Source organism: Rattus norvegicus, chromosome 10, assembly GCF_021556685.1.
Source record: "Rattus norvegicus strain SHRSP/BbbUtx chromosome 10, alternate assembly SHRSP_T2T, whole genome shotgun sequence".
Classification (NCBI taxonomy): Eukaryota; Metazoa; Chordata; class Mammalia; order Rodentia; family Muridae; genus Rattus; species Rattus norvegicus.
Genome location: NC_141543.1, coordinates 8,339,309 through 8,361,472, shown reverse-complemented (window position 1 = coordinate 8,361,472; position 22,164 = coordinate 8,339,309). Strand labels below are relative to the sequence as shown.

The following is a 22,164-nucleotide window of genomic DNA, read 5'->3' as shown; positions in this document are numbered from 1 at the left end:
GTGTGTGTGTGTGTGTGTGTGTGTGTGTGTGTGTGTTTGCATACAACAAAATGCTGGATCCTGGATCCTTCTTGCATATCCAGTCTCTTAGCTTATGTTTTTTATTGGGAAATTGACTCTATTGATATTGAGAGATACTAAAGACAGATGACTGTTAGTTCCTTTTATGATTGTTGTTGTAGGTAGCATTTTGTGTATGTGAGTCTCTCCTTTTGGTTTTGTTGTAAGATGATTAATACAGTGTTTTTTCTTTTGTGTAAGTATCCTCCTTGTGCTGGGATTTTCTTCAAGAATCTTCTGTAGGGATGGATTGGTAGATAGATAATGTTTAAATTTGGTTTTGTCATGAAATATTTTGGTTTCTCCATCTATGATGGTTAAGAGTATTGCAGGTTATAGTAGCATAGTCTGATATTTGTGTTCTCTTAGGATCTATATGACTTTTAGGGTCTCTGTTGAGAAGTCTGGTGTAATTCTGATAGGTCTGCCTTTATATGTTACTTGGCCTTCTTTCCCTTACAGATTTTAATATTCTTTCTTTGTTCTGTGCATTTAGTGTTTTATTATGTGATGAGAGGATTTTCTTTTCTGGTCCAATCTATTTGGTGTTCTATAGGTTTCTTGTACATTTATGACCATGTCCTTCTTTAGGTTGAGGAAGTTTTCTTCTCTAATTTTGTTGAAGACATTTTCTGGTCCTTTGATCTGGGAATCTTCACTCTTTTATTCCTATTATTCTAAGCTTTGGTATTTTTATTGTGTTGTGTCCTGGATTTCATTAATGTTTTGGGTTAGGAATTTATGTTTTGAAAATTTCTTTGACTGCTGTGTCAGTATCTTCTAAGGTATCTTCTATGCTTGAGATTCTCTCTTCTATCTCTTGTATTCTCTTGTTGATGCTTGTATCTGTAGTTCCTGACCTCTTTCCTTGGTTTTTCATTTCCAGGGTTGCCACTGTTTGTGTATTCTTTAGTGTTTCTACTTCCATTTTTAGGTCTTGGACCATTTTGTTTAATTTTTCCACCTGTTTGTGTCTTCCTGTATTTCTTTCAGTGAGCTAAGTATATCCTTCTTAAAGGACTCTTATCTTCCTGACATAAAATAGTATCTGACATTCAGGTGTGTTGGTGTATCCATGGCTTGCTGTATTGAGAGAACTAGGTTCTGATGGTGCCAAAGTATATTGATTTCTGTTGCTTATGATCTTGTGCTTGCCTCTTACCATCTGGTTATCTCTGGTGTTAACGGGCCTGAGTGGCTCTGTCTGGAGTTTGCCTCCTGTGTTGCTGTGTTCTTGGGTTACTGCAGGTCTCCTGGGAGACCCGTGGCATTGGCTATAGCAGACTTCCTGGGAGGCCTTCAGGTTATAGAGTCTTGAGAGGAGCAGACAAGCTGTTGATCTTCCCCAGCAGGAGGCAAAGGCCCATGCAAAGGGTGGGGCTGGAGATGTGTCCCAATTCTGCTGGATTCCTTGGGGTTTCCAGCTGCTGCAGTTATTTGGAAGGGTGCCTTAGCTGTTGCCCTGGCAGACCTCCTGGGATGCCTTCAGACTATGGGGTCTTCAGAGGAGCAGACAAACTGATGATCTGCCCAGACAGAAGGCACCAGCTGGAATGTGAGTTGTCGCACTTTTTAAAATGCTATTGCACATATAATATAATGTTAATATGATGAAATGTTTAACTTTTGAAGCAATGTTCTAGTAACTGAGATGTTGATGAAAAGATATGTTAGTCTTTGTTTTGATTTTGCAGCAGCATGAGGCTACACAAAACACTACTGAAGGAAGCTGTGTGTTATAGCATTTTCTGGCAATTAACATTGACCATGAGAATGTTCTCTCATTTTTCTTTTTGTGTTTTTAAGACAGGGTTTCTCTGTGTAACCCAGACTATCCTAAAACTTACTCTATAGATTAGGCTGGCCTCAAACTGACAGCAATCTGCCAGCCTCTGCCTCCAGATTGCTGGGATTAAAAGCATGCACTACTATTGCCTGCCTGCAACTACTTTTTAGCCTCATTCATTCACTTGATGTTTATCATTTGACAAATAAACAGTTATTCAATGAATCTTAATCATATCTACCCGACTGTCTCTATTCCATTCCTCCTAGATACTTCCCAAATATGCCCCCTCTTGTTGTCTTTCTATACAGCCCCCTGCCCTCTGTATGAGTGTGGGGTATAAAGAGGACAGTGGACTGAGTTTGGACATTTCTTTATTTCCATATATGTTCTGGGGTCCAACTTTGGCCATCAAACTTGATGTGAAATCCTTCTCTCTGCTAAGTCATGTTCCTGCCAGGGAAACTCCTCTAATCACATTTTGAGACAGTCTAGCATTGCCTTTTTTAAAAAAAATATGGTGTATCTTCAATATTATTGGCAAAAAGAGAATTTTTTTTCTGGTACCAGGTAAAGTTTAGAAAGCCCTATATGAAGCATGGAATTTATTAATCATAAGTTTACAGTAATATATGGTCTCTTCTCTTGGATTCTTTGATATTTTTCTTTACTTTCAGGCCACAGTTACTATTGTAAAGTCAGTGTCAGGTAACTTCTTAAGAAGAAGTATTTGTTAAATATATACCATGTTTCTAGAAACAATCTGCCACACTACAGACTGATGCATTATGGGTGACTTAGATTTAACCACTGATGTGTTTACTCCACATGGTAGTCTCTAGAAGAGAACCTCCAATGACATAGTGTCAAGTTGCTTTCTAAATATGTTTATAACTGCACATTAGGGCATCAGCCCTCATCAGAGATGTTTCTTTATGCAGTTGTCTGTGTCAAATGCACAGACCAATAACAGGCCAAGTGCATATCTGTCAGGTGCTCAGACCTGAACAAGACATCTATATCACACATTACAAGGCTTGGGGACTGTTTTGGAGGAGGGAGGCAGAAGTTTCAGGTGAATTCTGTAAAATGGAGTATACAACCATTGGCCCACATTTATGAATGCTCACTATATCTGTGATTACCTACAGAAGACCACCATAAAACTGGACCATCGCCATTTTGTTATTTATGAGGAGAGGCTCATAAGGCCCCACCCCTCAGTGAGGGACTATAGGGCATAGAATATGGGTGCTAGGGGGTATCATAAAATTAAAAGTAAAGAAATTTCAGGTAAGCAACCACATTTTAACTTTATTGATGTATTATGAGCAACTCGACTGTTTGGGTGGTGTTTGTATAGATGTTTGTACACTGAGTATAAAAATGTGAACAAGGCTGTATTTGACTTGCAAAATCTAGTAAAATCCATTGATGCTGGTTAGGTCCAAAGGAAACTTCAGTCCCAAAAACTCCAAAAGGCAGTGTGATATCCAGAATTGAGTTTAATCTGGACTTTGGAGTTTTGAAGTTGGTTCCACTCTACCAAAGGAGTTACTTTCTTTTATGACCAGCTGGAGGGACTGGTGTCTATGAGCACACCAAAGCTTGCACTAGCCTCTAAGCTCCCTCAGTATCACAGGTACCTGTTACCCACTTTAAAGTCCATACTAATGCATTAGCTCCTCTCATTTCTCCCTCTAACTCATGGGCTTCTCATTCTCCTTATAGCCATGCTATTTCTTGTTCTCTCTAGTTCATGTTCCTCTCTCCCTTCCTCTATCTCTCTGTTCTGCTGGGATTCTCTCATGACCACATCGGTTGTACTGACCATGCTCAGTCTTCTCTAGATGCTTCCTGGTAGTTCCAGCTACAATGTCTACATTAAAAACCTGCCCCTTAACCATACCATAGGATGGTCATAGTGTCATTTTATCCAATGCCAACAGATAGTTTGAAATTTTATATCTTAAAATTTGTATTTTATAAATTCTTTAAAAGAATTTTAATTCTTTCTAGTATAGTAGTAAGTGTCCTGATAGATGCTTCAAAGGACTGACAATCAACTGCAGCACTAGAGAGGAAAACAATTATTAGTAGTGTCATCAGGAATAGCATTGGTAGCATTCTCACAATGATCATGAGCAGCATCATCGGTGGCATCGTCTGTAGCATCTTGGGTAATAACATCAGTGCATGAGAAGGTATGAGAAGTGGAAGGAGGCTCATTTTGTTTTTGTTTTCTCAAATGCTGCTTGTTTTGTAATGTTTGTTTTCAAGATGATGGTATTCCCGCAAGTCAGTATATCAGCATAGAAAAAGTAGATACTGATTGATAGTTAACAGTTATATATCACTGCATGTGCTTACCTACTCTGAAAACTTAGAAATCATGGGAAAATAAAACAATTTCCTCATTCCAGAATAGGAAACAACCATGAACCAACATTAGTTGGTCAGGTCTTTTGGGTTAAACTGACTTTTTTTTAAATATAGTGTATCTTCAATATTATTGGCAAAAAGAGAATTTTTTTTCCTGGTACCAAGTAAAGTTTAGAAAACCCTATATGAAGCATGGAATTTATTAATCATAAGTTTTAGTACCAAAAAAATTAGTTTTCAAGGACAGAAATCATCTTCTATTTTAAACCACTGTTTGTATGGTAGCTTACCCTGATCATCATTTTTCTTACTAGTAAACAGCTTCTTGGTTAGAGTCCCCCAGACCACCCTTGTAGGATTTGGTGTATCAACCATCAGTCAACAACAACAGGAAGGGCAGATCCCAGATCTGTGCCATTATCATGATCAGTGGTGTCACCTCTGCCACAAGCAGGAGCAGGCCTGGTGTTGGTGTTCATGCTTTGGGTGAAGTGGTCATTTGAATGTGCAGCATGGGCATCTGGGTCAGCATCATTACCAGGGTCCTCCATGTCACAGGGGCCACAAAGAGGAGCAGATTCAGGATCAGTACTGAGCCTGTCACCCTTGCCTGGAGCAAGAAGACAGGAGTTAAGAGCAAAGTCAACATTGTGATCAGGGTCAGTGATCTCATCAGAACAGTACTCAGGAACAGGCTCAGGCTTAATTTGTTGTTGGCCCCCTGGGTGCTCAGTTTGAAGAGCTAAAGCAAGTGGGAGAGCCAGTTCAGACTTTTGAGCTTTGTCCATGTCACCCATGTCACCTGCACCACCAGGGCAGGCAGCAGGAGCTGGTTCGATGTGTGCAGTAGCTCTCAAGGCAGCGAGTCTATGCTCAAAAGAGCTAAAATGGGGTACATATAAATACCCTGTCTTCTTTTCTTCAACCTTTAAAGAAATATTGAGATGTTACTTTCCATTAAAATTTTATGGTTTTCATTCATTTTATCATTTGTCTGTAAATGTTACAGTCTTGGTTTTAGTCCCCAGTTGCTACATCGGTCATTACAGTCACCCATATCCTGTGACCTCTGCTTCTTTTTTGCTCGAGCAAAAGTTACAGAGTTTTCAGAAACTTAGCAGTCTTCTTTTTCCTTCTATGCCAAAATTGCTAATGGTACATGCTTCCTCCTCATTAGTAATCTTAAACCATTTATAAAAGGAATGCTTTGTTTTCCAGGACACATGACACATGGCAGAGAAACACTAAAGATGACCGAGAAAGCCCTGAAGATATTTAATTCTGAATCATTATTTACAGACAATAGTACTAACGAATTCTAGAAGACATCACTTATTTATTAGAATATGCAATTTTATATGTACTAGTCTAAAATGCATTTATTATTGTAATGTGTATATGTGTGTGTGTGTGTGTGTGTGTGTGTGTGTGTGTGTGTGTGCGTGTGCATTTGTGTTTGTGTGTATGCTAGGCTGCTGTATGTGTGAAGGCCAGAGGATGGCTTTCAGGAGTTGGATCCCTTTCCTAAGTGAAGTAGTTTCTCTCACTGTTTCTGTTGCTCTGTGTGTTCCCCTCTGGCTAGATTGTGTTTTCCTCCACTCTCTTGGCCTCCTATCTGGATTTAAAGGTTCTGGGATTACATATGTGAAACAATTGCCTCTTGTGTTTTCCAGGATGGAACTCAGATTGCTATGATGCACTGGGCCCATACATAACTATGTGTTTGTTTGTTAGCAGTTCAGAATAAAAATGATAAAGAGAAAAACCTGAAGAGCAGCAATTCCTTGGAATGTGAGCTTTCTCTCTCTCTCTCTTTTTTTCTTTTCCTTTTTTCGGAGCTGGGGACTGAACCCAGGGCCTCCCGCTTCCTAGGCTTTCTCTTTTTCTAAAGCAAGACATGGTCCTTGTAACCTGCTTGTGGCATTTAAAGCTTGTGTTATTTTACCTCTTTACAAAGATCTGTTAGTCTGTGATAGAGAACTGACATGATCTTGCTCAGGTCTGTGATATTATACTTTTTATACTGCAAGTAGCAGGTAATAACTTCAGGGAAAGTTTCATGCTAGCTTGATTTTGTGTTTAGCAGCAGAAAAGTGGTGGTTTTTTTTGTTTTATTTAAGACACATTGTTCATTTGTTTGAAGGATGAAAACTATAGCCCTTTTGGATTAGTAGATTCAGGCATGTCTAATATCGATCTGTAATTAGTGACAATGGAGTTTATAGTCTAACCATCTGAATATCAAAGATGTTGGTTCCTCTCATGACAATTCTAATTACTCCATTGTCTTTATATTCAACCCAATTATCATTTACTTTCTGTATTATAAAAATCCTATATTTGTATAAACATCTTCTATGTGTATTAAACATGTTAACTACTTTGGTTGTTCTTACTTTCTAATGAATTTTCACTTAAGTCTTAGAATATGGCTGGCAAATTAACTTCTGTGATGAAGAACATAAGAAAGATGGGTGAACATTTTCAGGGGGGTTGGTTAGGCTTGGGGGGGTCTGGAACACTCACAGCATTGCAGAGAAACACCATGTATCTTACAGTAAAACAGTGTACTTTTCAATGAGGTGGGAATTACCTTTATGTGCCTTACTCCTCTAGAGTCATCAGGTGGCTTCTCTTCCTTAGGATAAAGAAGAACTTCAGAATTTTCAAATTGTTCACGAACCATCTCCTTTAAGTCTTTTTGGAAGTGCACTTTCAGATGTTTGTGCTGCAGTAAATTCTGCTCGCCTACTGTGGCCTCATCTGTTCTCATAGAAGGCTGTGACCAGAAGGATGCATATCCAACATTGTACTCCTTCTCCATTTCTTGTTCTTGGGATACTTTCTGCACATGAGACAGTGGAGGGTTTCTGATTGATTAAACCTCATGAGTTTTGTATTTTGGGGTACCGGTTTTCAAAATGGAGTTTCTTTTGGTCATTTCATTATAGGATACAGGCCCAGAAATAAGGAGTATAAAGTGCAGTTTTTAGATGGTCTAGTTCTATTGAACACATTGCATACAACTTTCATAATAATAATTGATTTGCTAAAAGCTCTAGAACAAAAAGAAGCAAATACACCAAGGATGAGTAGAAGACAGGAAATAATCAAACTCAGAGCTGAAATCAGCCAAGTAGAAACAAAAAAGACCATAGAAAGAATCAACAGAACCAAAAGTTGGTTCTTTGAGAAAATCAACAAGATAGATAAACCCTTAGCCAGACTAACGAGAGGACACAGAGAGTGTGTCCAAATTAACAAAATCAGAAATGAAAAGGGAAACATAACTACAGAATCAGAGGAAATTCAAAAAATCATCAGATCTTACTATAAAAGCCTATATTCAACAAAACTTGAAAATCTGCAGGAAATGGACAATTTCCTAGACAGATACCAGGTACTGAAGTTAAATCAGGAACAGATAAGCCAGTTAAACAGCCCCATAACTCCTAAGGAAATAGAAGCAGTCATTAAAGGTCTCCCAACCAAAAAGAGCCCAGGTCCAGACGGGTTTAGTGCAGAATTCTATCAGACCTTCATAGAAGACCTCATACCAATATTATCCAAACTATTCCACAAAATTGAAACAGATGGAGCACTACCGAATTCCTTCTATGAAGCCACAATTACTCTTATACCTAAACCACACAAAGACCCAACAAAGAAAGAGAACTTCAGACCAATTTCCCTTATGAATATCGACGCAAAAATACTCAATAAAATTGTGGCAAACCGAATCCAAGAGCACATCAAAACAATCATCCACCATGATCAAGTAGGCTTCATCCCAGGCATGCAGGGATGGTTTAATATACGGAAAACCATCAACGTGATCCATTATATAAACAAACTGAAAGAACAAAACCACATGATCATTTCATTAGATGCTGAGAAAGCATTTGACAAAATTCAACACCCCTTCATGATAAAAGTCCTGGAAAGAATAGGAATTCAAGGCCCATACCTAAACATAGTAAAAGCCATATACAGCAAACCAGTTGCTAACATTAAACTAAATGGAGAGAAACTTGAAGCAATCCCACTAAAATCAGGGACTAGACAAGGCTGCCCACTCTCTCCCTACTTATTCAATATAGTTCTTGAAGTTCTAGCCAGAGCAATCAGACAACAAAAGGAGGTCAAGGGGATACAGATCGGAAAAGAAGAAGTCAAAATATCACTATTTGCAGATGATATGATAGTTTATTTAGGTGATCCCAAAAGTTCCACCAGAGAACTACTAAAGCTGATAAACAACTTCAGGAAAGTGGCTGGGTATAAAATTAACTCAAATAAATCAGTAGCCTTCCTCTACACAAAAGAGAAACAAGCCGAGAAAGAAATAGGGGAAACGACACCCTTCATAATAGACCCAAATAATATAAAGTACCTCGGTGTGACTTTAACCAAGCAAGTAAAAGATTTGTACAATAAGAACTTCAAGACACTGAAGAAAGAAATTGAAGAAGACCTCAGAAGATGGAAAGATCTCCCATGCTCATGGATTGGCAGGATTAATATAGTAAAAATGGCCATTTTACCAAAAGCAATCTACAGATTCAATGCAATCCCCATCAAAATACCAATCCAATTCTTCAAAGAGTTAGACAGAACAATTTGCAAATTCATCTGGAATAACAAAAAACCCAGGATAGCTAAAACTATCCTCAACAATAAAAGGACTTCAGGGGGAATCACTATCCCTGAACTCAAGCAGTATTACAGAGCAATAGTGATAAAAACTGCATGGTATTGGTACAGAGACAGACAGATAGACCAATGGAACAGAATTGAAGACCCAGAAATGAACCCACACACCTATGGTCACTTGATTTTTGACAAAGGAGCCAAAACCATGAAATGGAAAAAAGATAGCATTTTCAGCAAATGGTGCTGGTTCAACTGGAGGTCAACATGTAGAAGAATGCAGATCGATCCATGCTTATCACCCTGTACAAAGCTTAAGTCCAAGTGGATCAAGGACCTCCACATCAAACCAGATACACTCAAACTAATAGAAGAAAAACTAGGGAAGCATCTGGAACACATGGGCACTGGAAAAAATTTCCTGAACAAAACACCAATGGCTTACGCTCTAAGATCAAGAATCGACAAATGGGATCTCATAAAACTGCAAAGCTTCTATAAGGCAAAGGACACTGTGCTTAGGACAAATCGGCAACCAACAGATTGGGAAAAGATCTTTACCAATCCTACAACAGATAGAGGCCTTATATCCAAAATATACAAAGAACTCAAGAAGTTAGACCGCAGGGAAACAAATAACCCTATTAAAAAATGGGGTTCAGAGCTAAACAAAGAATTCACAGCTGAGGAATGCCGAATGGCTGAGAAACACCTAAAGAAATGTTCAACATCTTTAGTCATAAGGGAAATGCAAATCAAAACAACCCTGAGATTTTACCTCACACCAGTGAGAATGGCTAAGATCAAAAACTCAGGTGACAGCAGATGCTGGCGAGGATGTGGAGAAAGAGGAACACTCCTCCATTGTTGGTGGGATTGCAGACTGGTACAACCATTCTGGAAATCAGTCTGGAGATTCCTCAGAAAATTGGACATTGAACTGCCTGAGGATCCAGCTATACCTCTCTTGGGCATATACCCACAAGATGCCCCAACATATAAAAAAGACACGTGCTCCACTATGTTCATCACAGCCTTATTTATAATAACCAGAAGCTGGAAAGAACCCAGATGCCCTTCAACAGAGGAATGGATACAGAAAATGTGGTACATCTACACAATGGAATATTACTCAGCTATCAAAATCAATGACTTTATGAAATTCATAGACAAATGGTTGGAACTGGAAAATATCATCCTGAGTGAGGTAACCCAATCACAGAAAAACACACATGGTATGCACTTATTGATAAGTGGCTATTAGCCCAAATGCTTGAATTACCCTAGATGCATAGAACACATGAAACTCAAGATGGATGATCAAAATGTGAATGCTTCACTCCTTCTTTAAAAGGGGGAACAAGAATACCCTTGGCAGGGAATAGAGAGGCAAAGATTAAAACAGAGACAGAAGGAACACCCATTCAGAGCCTGCCCCACATGTGGCCCATGCATATACAGCCACCCAATTAGATGAAGCAAAGAAGTGCAGGCCGACAGGAGCCGGATGTAGATCTCTCCTGAGAGACACAGCCAGAATACAGCAAACACAGAGGCGTATGCCAGCAGCAAACCACTGAATTGAGAACAGGACTCCCGTTGAAGGAATCAGAGAAAGAACTGGAAGAGCTTGAAGGGGCTCGAGACCCCTTATGAACAACAATGCCAAGCAACCAGAGCTTCCAGGGACTAAGCCACTACCTAAAGACTATACATGGACTGACCCTGGACTCTGACCTCATAGGTAGCAATGAATATCCTAGTAAGATCACCAGTGGAAGGGGAAGCCCTGGGTCCTGCTAAGACTGTACCCCCAGTGAACGTGATTGTTGGGGGGAGGGTGGGGAGGGGAACACCCATAAAGAAGGGGACGGGGAGGGATTAGGGGGATGTTTGCCCGGAAACCGGGAAAGGGAATAACATTCGAAATGTAAACAAGAAATACTCAAGTTAATAAAAAAAATAAAATAAATAATTGATTTGGTGTATGGAAATGAACAACAGTGGCACAAATGGTAATGGGACCTAATGGATCACACTTTTGAGTGCTTGGCGTACATTTGGTGCGGCTGCTTTGTTAAGGATTCAGAGGCATGGTCTTGTTAGAGAAGGTATGTCACTGAAGGGCTTACCCACTCCACCTCTGCCTCATGCTTCTGGATCAGACATAAGCTCTCAGCTGCTGCTTCATTGCCATGCCTGCATGCCTGCTGCCAAGATACCAAGTATGATGGACATAGACTATCTGTTTGAAACTGTAAGCAAACTCCCAATTTAATGCCTTCTGTGGTAAGTTGCCTCAGTCATGGTGTCTTCTCCACCAGTAGAAAATGCTTAGACTATAACCTATATTAAGAACCACTGTGCTGTTTTATGCCTTCTCCTCCTCCTCCTCCTCCTCCTCCTTCTTCTTCTTCTTCTTCTTCTTCTCTCTCTCTCTCTCTCTCTCTCTCTCTCTCTCTCTCTCTCTCTCTCTCAACGTAGACAAAGAAAATGTTTGTCTAGAGACCACTAAGTAGACAAAATTCCCTAAAACGGCCCTGAGTGACTGGTAAGAGGGATCTACAAATTTAACCCCTGGAAATGCTCTTTTTAGTTCAACCTGACTTAATGTCTATTACTGACACATTGTTAATAATGCCAATCTTTATTCAGATGTCTTAAATTTGAAGATACATGTATCATTTGGGGACATTATACAAATGGGTAGAAAACATATTCAGAATGAAAACTGATATGGCCAACCAACACTCCAGCATTACTAAGGGAGAGGCTCATTAAGTCTCACCCCTAGGTAAGTAGCTATAGGCAACTGATGGCTGCTAAGGGAAGAAGACAGCCTTCTTCCAAGATGCAATCCTGAGAGGCTATTCATGAACCAGTAATTTTCCAGCATCTGCACTTGTAAGTGGACTCCATGTTTTTAAGAAAAGATGAATTTGAAAAGGAATAGTGTTGGTGGCAAGTAGGGAAGATTTGGAGGGGAATAAAGTGTGGGTGGATCTGATTATGAATTTATAACATTTTTCAAACATTAAAATAAATTAGTTAAAAAATAATGTTCTCTTTTTCAACAGAGACAGAGTACAAACAAAGAACTTAGTGACTGGGTTAAGGAAAATAGGTGGAGCCCAAAACTGCCCCAATATCAGTATTTCAAAACAATTTATATGTCATTATTTGATTATATGTGATGTTATTAAATAAAACGGAGACAACAGCTAACAGAGTAGAATAATAAACAGACATACGTACATTGTCTTCAGTTTGTCCTATAAAATTTGAAGCATAGGACTTGAAAGAACCAAATCACTAGAATAGAAGGGGGTGTACGTACATGGAAAAAGTATATGGACTTAAGTACATAAATATTTGCAAAATTATTTAAACTGCAAACTTACACAGAATTCTGAAATATTACATATGAAATTCCAAAGGCAGGAGAGCCACAGATCAAGTTACCAGTGACATAGCGCTTTCCAATAGACTCACATGCTGTTTTATAATCTTTGAATTACAGGTACTACTGCTCTTATGGTTTTCTACGGTTAATTATGTTTTTATTTATGATGTACTCATTTGCATGTCAAACATGTTAGTTCCTCTCATTTCAACTGTAACTGCTTTAGAAGTCTTTTATCATCATCCCTGTTATTGTTACTTTTATTTATCACTTTAAAGGAACTGTCCCCATTTGTATAAGGAGTTTGTAACTTTCAGGTTCTTTACATTCATAGTCTAATTTGTTTTCACATAGAATTTGAAGGAGCAGTGAGAAGGATGCAGCTGGAACTGAGAGTGTAAAGGAGGATGTGGCAAAGCTGGGGTCCTATTGTCTAAACAACGTAACACTGCAGACATGGGCTCACAGATGCATCTTTGCACGCAAATTAAATATATAGTTTTGTAAATTAAGTTACCTTAACTCTTGTTTTTCCTTTAAAAATGTGATGTATTCCTTCTTCCTTAGGACAAACATTGTTTTCCTGTTGTTCAAGAACTTCACAAATTTTCACTTTGAAATCTTTTTTATCAATTTCTTTAAGATGTACACACTCTACTTCCTTTGCTGTCTTGGCAGAAACCTGCTCACCAGGCTGTCGGGATTTGCTGTCATATTTATTCTTTAGCTGTTGTTCCTTAGGTATTTTCTGAAGATGAGAAAGTGGAATGTTTCATGTTGCGGGGGCTTGTTTGCAAAATGACTCAGACCTTACATATTACATTATATGGATTAAAAAAAGGAGCAGCTAGTTATTATGTATCAGTCAATTGCTAAACATCATCAAAAAGCAAAATAAGTTGCTAAATTTTACATTATGTTGTATACTGTGTAGTTTATACTTACAAGGAATAGTGAGTAATGAACATTAACAAATATAAATTAGAAAATGAATCTGCTTCTAAGATGAAAAAACAGGTGGTAAATGGCCACAGGAAACTACTACATAGAAAGGTATAAGTAGACTTCAACCAAAAGTCATCAAAAAAAGATACGGAGGACACTTCATATTCATCAATGGAAAAATCCACCAAAATGAACTCTCAATCCTAAATATATATGCTCCAAATGCAAGGGCACCTACTTTCATAAAGGAAACCTTACCACACATTGCACCTCACACAATAATAGTAGGAGACTTCCAAACCCTACTCTCATCAGTGGACAGATCATGGAAAGAGAAACTAAACAGAGACAAAGAGAAACTAACAGAAGTTATGAAACAAAAGGACTTAACAGATATTTATAGAACATTTCATTCTAAAACAAAAGAATATACATTCTTCTCACCACCTCATGGTACCTTCTCCAAAATTAACCATATAAATCAGCCACAAAACAGGCCTCAACAGATACAGGAAGATAGAAATAATCCCACGCATCCTATCAGATCACCATGGTCTAAGGCTGGTTTTCAATAACAGCAATAACGACAGAAAGCACACACGTACATGGAAGCTGAACAACGCTCCACTCAACAACAACCTACTCAAGGAAGAAATGAGGAAAGAAATTAAAGACTTTTTAGAATTTAATGAAAATGAAGGAACAACATACCCAAATTTAAGGGACAAAATGAAAGCAGTACTAAGAAGAAAAAGCATAGCTCTGAGTGCCTCCAAAAAAGAAACAGGGGAGAGCATACATTAGAAGCTTCACAGAACACCTAAAAGCACAAAAAGAACAAAAAGTAGCAAATACACCCAAAAGGAGTAGAAGTCAGGAAATAATCAAACTCAGGGCTGAAATCAACCAAGTAGAAACAACAAGAACTATACAAAGAATAATAATAATTAAAAAAAATCCAGGAGCTGGTTCTTTGAGAAAATCAACAAGATAGATCAATCTTTTGCCAGACTAACCAGAGGGCATGGAGAGAATATGCAAATTAACAAAATCAGAAATGAAAAGGGAGACATAACAGAATACGAAGAAATTAAAAAAATCATCCGATCCTACTACAAAAGCCTATATTCAACAAAACAGGGATATCTGAATGAGATGGCAAATTTTCTAGACAAATACCAGGTACCAAAATTAAATAAGGAACAGACACACCATCTAGACAACCTCATAACTCCTAAAGAAATAGAAGCAGTTATTAAAAGTCTCCCAACCAAAAAGAGCCCAGGACAGATGGTCTTAGTGCAGAATTCTATCAGACCTCTAGAAGACTTCATACCAATACTGTCCAAACTATTCCACAAAATAAAAATAGACAGAGCACCACCCAATTCCTTCTAAGAATCCACAATTATGCTTATATCTAAACCACACAAAGACCCAACAAAGAAAGAGAACTTCAGACCAATTTCCCTTATGAATATTGACTCAAAATACTCAATAAAATTCTCGCAAACTGTATCTAAGAACACATTAAAACAGTCATCTGTCGTGATCAAGTAGGCTTTTTCCCAGGGAGACAGGGATGGTTCAATATATGGAAAGCCAACAATGTAATCAACTATATAAACAAACTCAAAGAAAAAAGCCACATGATCATTTCATTAGATGCTGAGAAAGCATTTGACAAAATTTAACACCACTTCATGATAAAAGTCCTGGAAAGAGCTGGAATTCAATACCCATATCTAAACAGAGTAAAAGCAATATACAGCAAACCAGTAGCCAACATCAAACTAAACAGAGAGAAACTTGAAACAATCCCAATAAAATCAGAAACTAGACAAGGCTGCCTACTCTCTCCCTACTTATTCAATATGTACTCAAAGTCCTAGCCAGAGCAATCAGACAACAAAAGGAGGACAAAGGGATACAGATTGGAAGGTCAAAATATCACTATTTGCAGATGATAAGATAGTATACTTAAGTGACTGCAAAAGTTCCACCAAAGAACTACTAAGCCTGATAAACAACTGCAGCAAAATGGCTGGGTATAAAATTAACTCAAACAAATCAGTAGCCTTCCTCTAATCAAAAGATAAACAGGTTGAGAAAGAAATTAGGGAAATGAAACCCTTCACAATTATCCCAAATAATATAAAATACCTTGGTGTAACTCTAACCAAGCAAGTAAAAGATCTGTATGACAAGAACTTCAAATCTCTGAAGAAAGAAATTGAAGGTCTCAGAATATGGAAAGACCTCCCATGCTCATGGATTGGCAGGATTAATATATCAAAAAATGGCAATTTTCCCAAAAGCAATCTACAGATTCAATGCAATCCCATCAAAATTACAACTCAATTCTTCATAGAGTTAGAAAGAGCAATTTGCAAATTCATTTGGAATAACAAAAAACCCAGGAGAGCAAAAACTATACTCAACAATAAGAGAACTTCTGGGGGAATCACATCCCTGACTTCAAGCAGTATTACAGAGCAATAGTCATAAAAATCTGTATGGTATTTGCACAGAGACAGGCAGGTAGATCAGTGGAACAGAATTGAAGACCCAGAAATGAACCCAGACACCTGTAGTCACTTGATCTTTGACAAAGGAGCTAAAACCATCCAGTGGAAAAAAAGGTAGCATTTTCAACAAATGGTGCTGGTTGAACTGGAGGTCAGCATGTAGAAGAATGAAAATCAATCAATTTTTATCACCCTGTACAAAGCTTAAGTCCAAGTGGATCAAGGACCTCCACATTAAATCAGATACACTTAAACTAATAGAAGAAAAGTGGGGAAGAGTCTCGATCACATGGTCATTGGGGAAAATTTCCTGAATAAAACACCAATGCTTAATGCTCTAAGATCAGGAACTGACAAATGGGACCTCATAAAAGAGCAAACTTCTGTAAGTCAAAGGACACTGTCATTTGGACAAAACGGCAACCAACATATTGGAAAAAGGTCTTTACCAATCCTACATCTGATGAGGGCTAATATCCAGAATATACAAAGAACTCAAGAAATTAGATTCAAGAGAGCCAAATAACCCTATTAAAAATGGGGTATAGAACTAAACAAAGAATTCTCAGCTGAGGAATATCGAATGGCTGAGAAGCACCTAAAGAAATGCTCAACATCCTTATTTATCAAGGAAATGGAAATCAAAACAACCCTGAGATTCCACCTCACACCAGTCAGGATGGCTAAGATAAAAACCTCAGATGACAACAGATGCTGGTGAGGATGTGGAGAAAGAGGAACACTCCTCCATTGGTGGTGGGATTGTAAACTGGTACAACCACTCTGGAAATCAGTCTGGAAGTTCCATTGGAATGTCCATAAAATTGGACATTGTATTACCTGAGGACCCAGCTATACCTCTCCTGGGCATACACCCAAATGATGTTCCAACATACAACAAAGACACATGCTCCACTATGTTCATAGCAGCCTTATTTATAATAGCCAGACACTGGAAAGAACCCAGATGCCCTTCAACAATGTAATAATACAGAAAATGTGGTACATTTACACAATGGAGTAGTACTCAGTTATCAAAAACAATGACTTCATGAAATTCATAGGCAAATGGATGGAACTAGAAAATATCATCCTGAGTGAGGTAACCCAATTACAGAAAACCACACATGTACTCACTGATAAGTAGATATTAGCCCAAAAGCTCAAATTACCCAAGATACAATCCATAGACCACATGAAACTCAAGAAGAAGGATGACTGAAGTGTGGATGTTTTACCCCTTCTTAAAAGGGGGAACAAAAATAGTCATAGGAGGGGATATGGAGGCAGAGTTTGGAGCAGACACTGAAAGAAGGGCCATTCAGAGCCTGCCCCACATGTGGCCACCAAAACTAGGTAAGATTGATGAAGCTAAGAAGTGCATGCTGACAGGAACTGGATATAGATCTCTCCTGAAAGACACAGCCAGAGCATGTCAAATACAGAGGTGAACGCTAGCAGCAAACCACTGAACTGAGAATGGGATCCCCATTAGAGGAATCAGAGAAAGGATTGAAAGAGCTGAAGAGACTTGCAACCCAGTAAGAACAACAATGCCAACCAAGCAGAGCTCCCACTACACAAAGACTATACATGGACTGACCCATGACTCCAACTTCTTATGTAGCAGAGAATAGCCTTGTTGGGCACCAGTAGAAGGCAAAGCCCTTGTTACTGCCAAGGTTGGACCGCAGTGCAGGGGAATGTCAAGGATGAGTTGGTAAGGGAGGTTACTGGGGGGGCACTCTTATTGAAGAAGGGGGGGGGAGACGGAATAGGGTGCTTATGTCAGGAAAACCAGGAAAGAGATAGCATTTGAAATGTAAATAAAAACATATCCAGTAAAAGAAAAAAATATAAAGAAAGAAAAAAGATATAGAGAGTAAGAGGGTAAAAAAACAGTTTTACATGACACAGACACTATCAGGAACAGTAAAACATGAGGGCAAATGAAAAAATAGGAACTGAATAAAAAACACGGTTTTAGTTCTTCCTAGAGAGTTTCGGTTTTTACATCTACTTATAACTAGTGTGTGTGTCTTATCTGAAGTAGTGTTAATTTACATTTATTGGTATACCAATTGTAAATATAAGGAATAGAACTAGTTATTGTGCAACCAGTGTTTTACTCTGGTGTCCACCATAGCAAAGTCCCCGGCAAAGAAGTAGCTCTTACGGCTTACAGAGCGCTATAAGTACATGGCGGGGCAGGCATATGCACCAAACCCATGTCTTCTCTGTTTCTGCCACACAAAAATGTGATCAGTTGTTAGGAGAGTACCTTTTTTTGCATGTCATATTTCAATGAAAGGAGGTTGTCAAATTAAAACTAGAGGGCACCTAAAAAAGGTATAAATAATTAGATGACTATGGAGACCAAGGGACATTAACTGGCAGGTACAACAGGGTCTAAATTGTACTTCAGATTGTATACCATTACAGTGACCTGCACACAGTATATCTGCATTGAGTCATCTGAGATAGTGTCCACATGAGCTAATGAGCAATGTACCTGATGATCTTTAACTGTTTCTTCAGCATAATAAGGTAAATGCTATTGTGTGAATCCTAATGTCATTAAATGACTCTGTTTTCTCCAGATTAAAACACTTTAAAACTAGAACTTGGTAACTAGTTGGTGCTTTGAAGTAGGACTAGATTTACCAGCTTCTATTTACTCAAATAGAGAAAGAAGCTGACAGAGCAATGATCAGTCAAGAAAGTAGGGAATGGTCAAGGATATTGTTAGTTTGTAATCTGAAATTTAGACAACCATAGACCTCAGAAGATACAACTGTGTGGATAGGAGGATGTAGCCCATAATACATACATACATACATACATACATACATACATACATACATACATACATCGATATCAACATAGACATAGATATAGATATAAATGTAGATAGATAAAAATATAGATTAGAGATAGAGATACACAGATAAGTAGATAGATAGATAGATAGAAAGATAGAAGTAGATGTGGCATATATATATATATATATATATATATGAATTCAAGAAGATAAACATTGGTATATAATGCATTGGTCTTATGCTCCTTGTATTCTAATGCAAAATACTGGTTCCTCAAACTGTGGAGCCCCTCCATGAGGGATTCCTCAGGTACCCAAGAGTTGCAATGTGATCCATCTCCCCAATTTAACTGGTCAATAAAATGCTAGAGCCTGTAATTGTAATTGGGCAGTAGAGAGAGAAAAGTGGGACTGGAGGTTCATGAGAGGAGGTTATAGGTAGAGAGACGGGGGAGAAGAAGAAGGGGGGGGGGGATGCCATGGACCAGAACCACAGGGCCAGGAGAAATGGCAAGTAATAAGGGGATTTATAGCTGGAGAGTAAGTTAATATAGCCCTAGATCTGCTCATTCTAGCCATTTGGCTTGTAAATAAAATACCTTATTTTAAATATGTGCTTGTTATGATTATAAATATGTACTACATTTGTAAATATAATTCATATTAAAAACTGCAATATTCTGAAATATTTTAAATGTAAGGCAGAAATGCTAGGGGAGCCAGTCACCTGCTAATGTGGGCTTTTCATTGGAATCATATTTTGTTTTTAAAATCACAGGATTGGCCAATCCAAGCTACCCTGGCAGCCTGACATCCCAGGCAGACTTCAATTCTCTGGCTATCTCTCTCCCACCTCCATCAGTCTCCAGTACCATACAAGAAAGCTTCCTTTAGTCACCCATCTTCCTTGCTAGCTGATCCCTCTGGGCCAAGAAAAGCTGCCCTGAGCAGCCTGACATCCCACGGGGACCTCAATTCTCCTGCTGCATCTCCTAAACCTGCATCAGACTCCTGAGTAATACAGGCAAGCTTCCTTACTCCACCCATCTCTCTTGCTGGCCGAGCCCTCTGGGCCACGCAAACCTACCCTAAGCAGACTGACGTCCCAAAGTTACCTCCATTCTCCTGCTACCTCTCTTCCACCTCCATCAGACTCCTGAACTATACAGGGAAGTGTCTCACATACCACCTATATTCCCTGCTCTTTGAGGTCTCTGGACCAAGCTAAGCTGCTCTGAGCAGCCTGAAATCACAGGGGACATCCATTCTCCTGACACCTCTCTGCTCACTTTCATCATAACTGAGACTCCTGAACCATACAGAACTACAGGAACAGAACCACACAACCCAAGAATACAGGAAAATACAATTAAGTAGGTGAAGAACATGAATAAAACCATGCAAGACCTGAAAGTAGAAATAGAAGCAATAGAGGCAAGAAAATGCAAACTGAGGAATTCCTAAAAATGGAAAGCCTAGGGAAGAGAACAGAAACAATTAATGCAAGCATCACCAACAGAATATAGGAGACGGAAGAGAGAATCTCAGGCATAGAAGATAAAATAGAAAGAATTGATATGCTGGTAAAAGAAAATATTAAAACCAAAAAGTTCCCGACACAACATCCAGGAAACCTGGGGTACCATGAAAAGACCTAACCTAAGAATAATAGCAATAGAAGGCGGAGAGTCCCAGGCCCAAGGCCCAGAAAATAATCTCAGCAAAATCATAGAAGAAAGCATTGCCAACCTAAAGAAAGAGATACCTGTAAATGTAAATGTGGCTTATAGAACACCAGTGAGACTTGTAAATGTAAATGTGGCTTATAGAACACCAGTGAGACTTGCCCAGAAAATAAAATCCACCTGGCACATAATAATCAAAACACAAAATCTACAGAACAAAGAGAATATTCAAAGCACAAAGGGAAAACAGCCAGGTCACATACAAAGGCAGATCTATAAAAATTACGCCAAAATTCTCAACAGAGACTCTAAAAGCAAGAAGAGTCTGGCAAACTCTAAAAATCCTCTACTATATGCAGTACAACTCAATAGATACAAGAAAATTGAAATAAGGCCTTGTGTCTTATCAGACCACCATAGATTAAACTTGGACTTCAACAAAAACAAAACCAATGGAAAGCCTACACACTTTTGAAAATTGAACACTTCTCTGATCTCTGGGTCAGGGAAGAAGAAAGAAAGAAATTAAACACTTTCTAGAATTCAATGAAAATTATGACACAACATACCCATGTTTATGTGTTGCATAGAAAGAGGTACTAAGAGGAAAGTTCAAAGCAATCAGTGAGTCCATAAAGAAATTAGAAAGTCCTCATATGAGCAATTTAAAAGCACACCTGAAAACTCTAGGGAAAAAAACAGAAGCAAGCACACAAAAGAGAAGTAGAAGTCAGGAAATAACCAAAATCATGGCTGAAATCAGTTAGAAACAAACAAACAAACAACCAATATAAGAATCAACAAAACCAAAAACTGGCTCTTTGAGAAAACCGACAAGATAGACAAAATCTTTGCCAAACTAACTAAAAGATAGCATCCAAATAAACAAAATCAGTAATGAAAGAAGAGAGCTTCCAGTTTCTGTCTGCACCCAGAGTTGACCCTGTGTCACAGCTCTCGGTACCTAGATCCTGCTGGGGGAAAGCTGATCTCTCAGAAGTGCTAACACATCCAAAACACAGGTGATAACCATCGTTTCTGCACACATTCCTGGCTGAAGAGGAACCCTTAGGAAGCCCTCTGGACACAGGAATCAAGGAGCAGTGTGGGACATGATCCTTCCGGTTTCTGCCTGTGCCTGGAGCTGATACTGTGCCACAGCTCTTTGTACCCAATCCAGCTTGGAGAAAACTGATCTCCCAGGAGTTCTGACACAGCTAAGACCAAAGGTGAGACCACCACTTCTGTTCTGAGGGACCAACCTGGAGCCCTCAGGACAAAAGAATCAAGGATCAGTCTGGAACAGAAACCTTCCAGTTTCAGTCTGCACCCTGAGCTGACCCTGTACCATAGCGAACTGAACCCAGATCCCGCTGGGAGAGAGCTAGCCTTACAGAAGTGCAAACACAGAGCACAGGTGAAACCACAACTTTTACTCATATTCCTGGCCCAAGAGGAACCTTCCTGGAAATCTCAGAACACAAAACTGAGGAGGAGTCTGGGACAGAATCCTTCCGGTTTCTGTCTGAACCCTGAGCTGACCCTGTGCCGCAGCTCTCTGTACCCAGATACCTCTGAGATAGAGCTGATCCCCAGCAGTGCTGACACACAGGCTTACAGAAGGGTCAAGCCACTGTCAGAGACGCCAAGACCAGCTAACACCACATAGAAGCAGATGGAGAGAGGCCGGAGCAAGAACCTAAGCAACAGAAACCAAGGCCACTTGGCATCATCAGAACCCAGTTCCCACACCATAGCAAGCCTGAATATACCAAGACACCAGAAAAGCAAGATTTTGATTTAAAATCACAACTCATGATGATCGAATCGTAGAGGCATCTCCAGGAGAAGACATTGCCTGGTACAAAGGAAGCACCCAAGACATTTTGGGAGTGACATTAGGG

General features: G+C 39.0%; 1 protein-coding gene across 3 annotated transcripts in view; it reads right to left on the bottom strand.

Moving 5' to 3' along the window:
- Positions 1–3,133: 3,133 nt before the first annotated feature.
- Positions 3,134–22,164, bottom strand: part of Potea (POTE ankyrin domain family member A) — a 142,151-nt gene continuing 123,120 nt past the window's right edge. For all 3 annotated transcript variants that reach the window (XM_087574848.1, XM_087574849.1, XM_087574850.1), the window contains 3 exons: positions 12,799–13,029; positions 6,822–7,073; positions 3,134–5,154 (listed from right to left, as the gene is read on the bottom strand). In XM_087574848.1, coding sequence (XP_087430974.1) covers positions 4,603–5,154; positions 6,822–7,073; positions 12,799–13,029 — 1,035 coding nt within the window. In that variant the 3' untranslated portion in view covers positions 3,134–4,602. The remainder of the gene's footprint in view (positions 5,155–6,821; positions 7,074–12,798; positions 13,030–22,164) is intronic.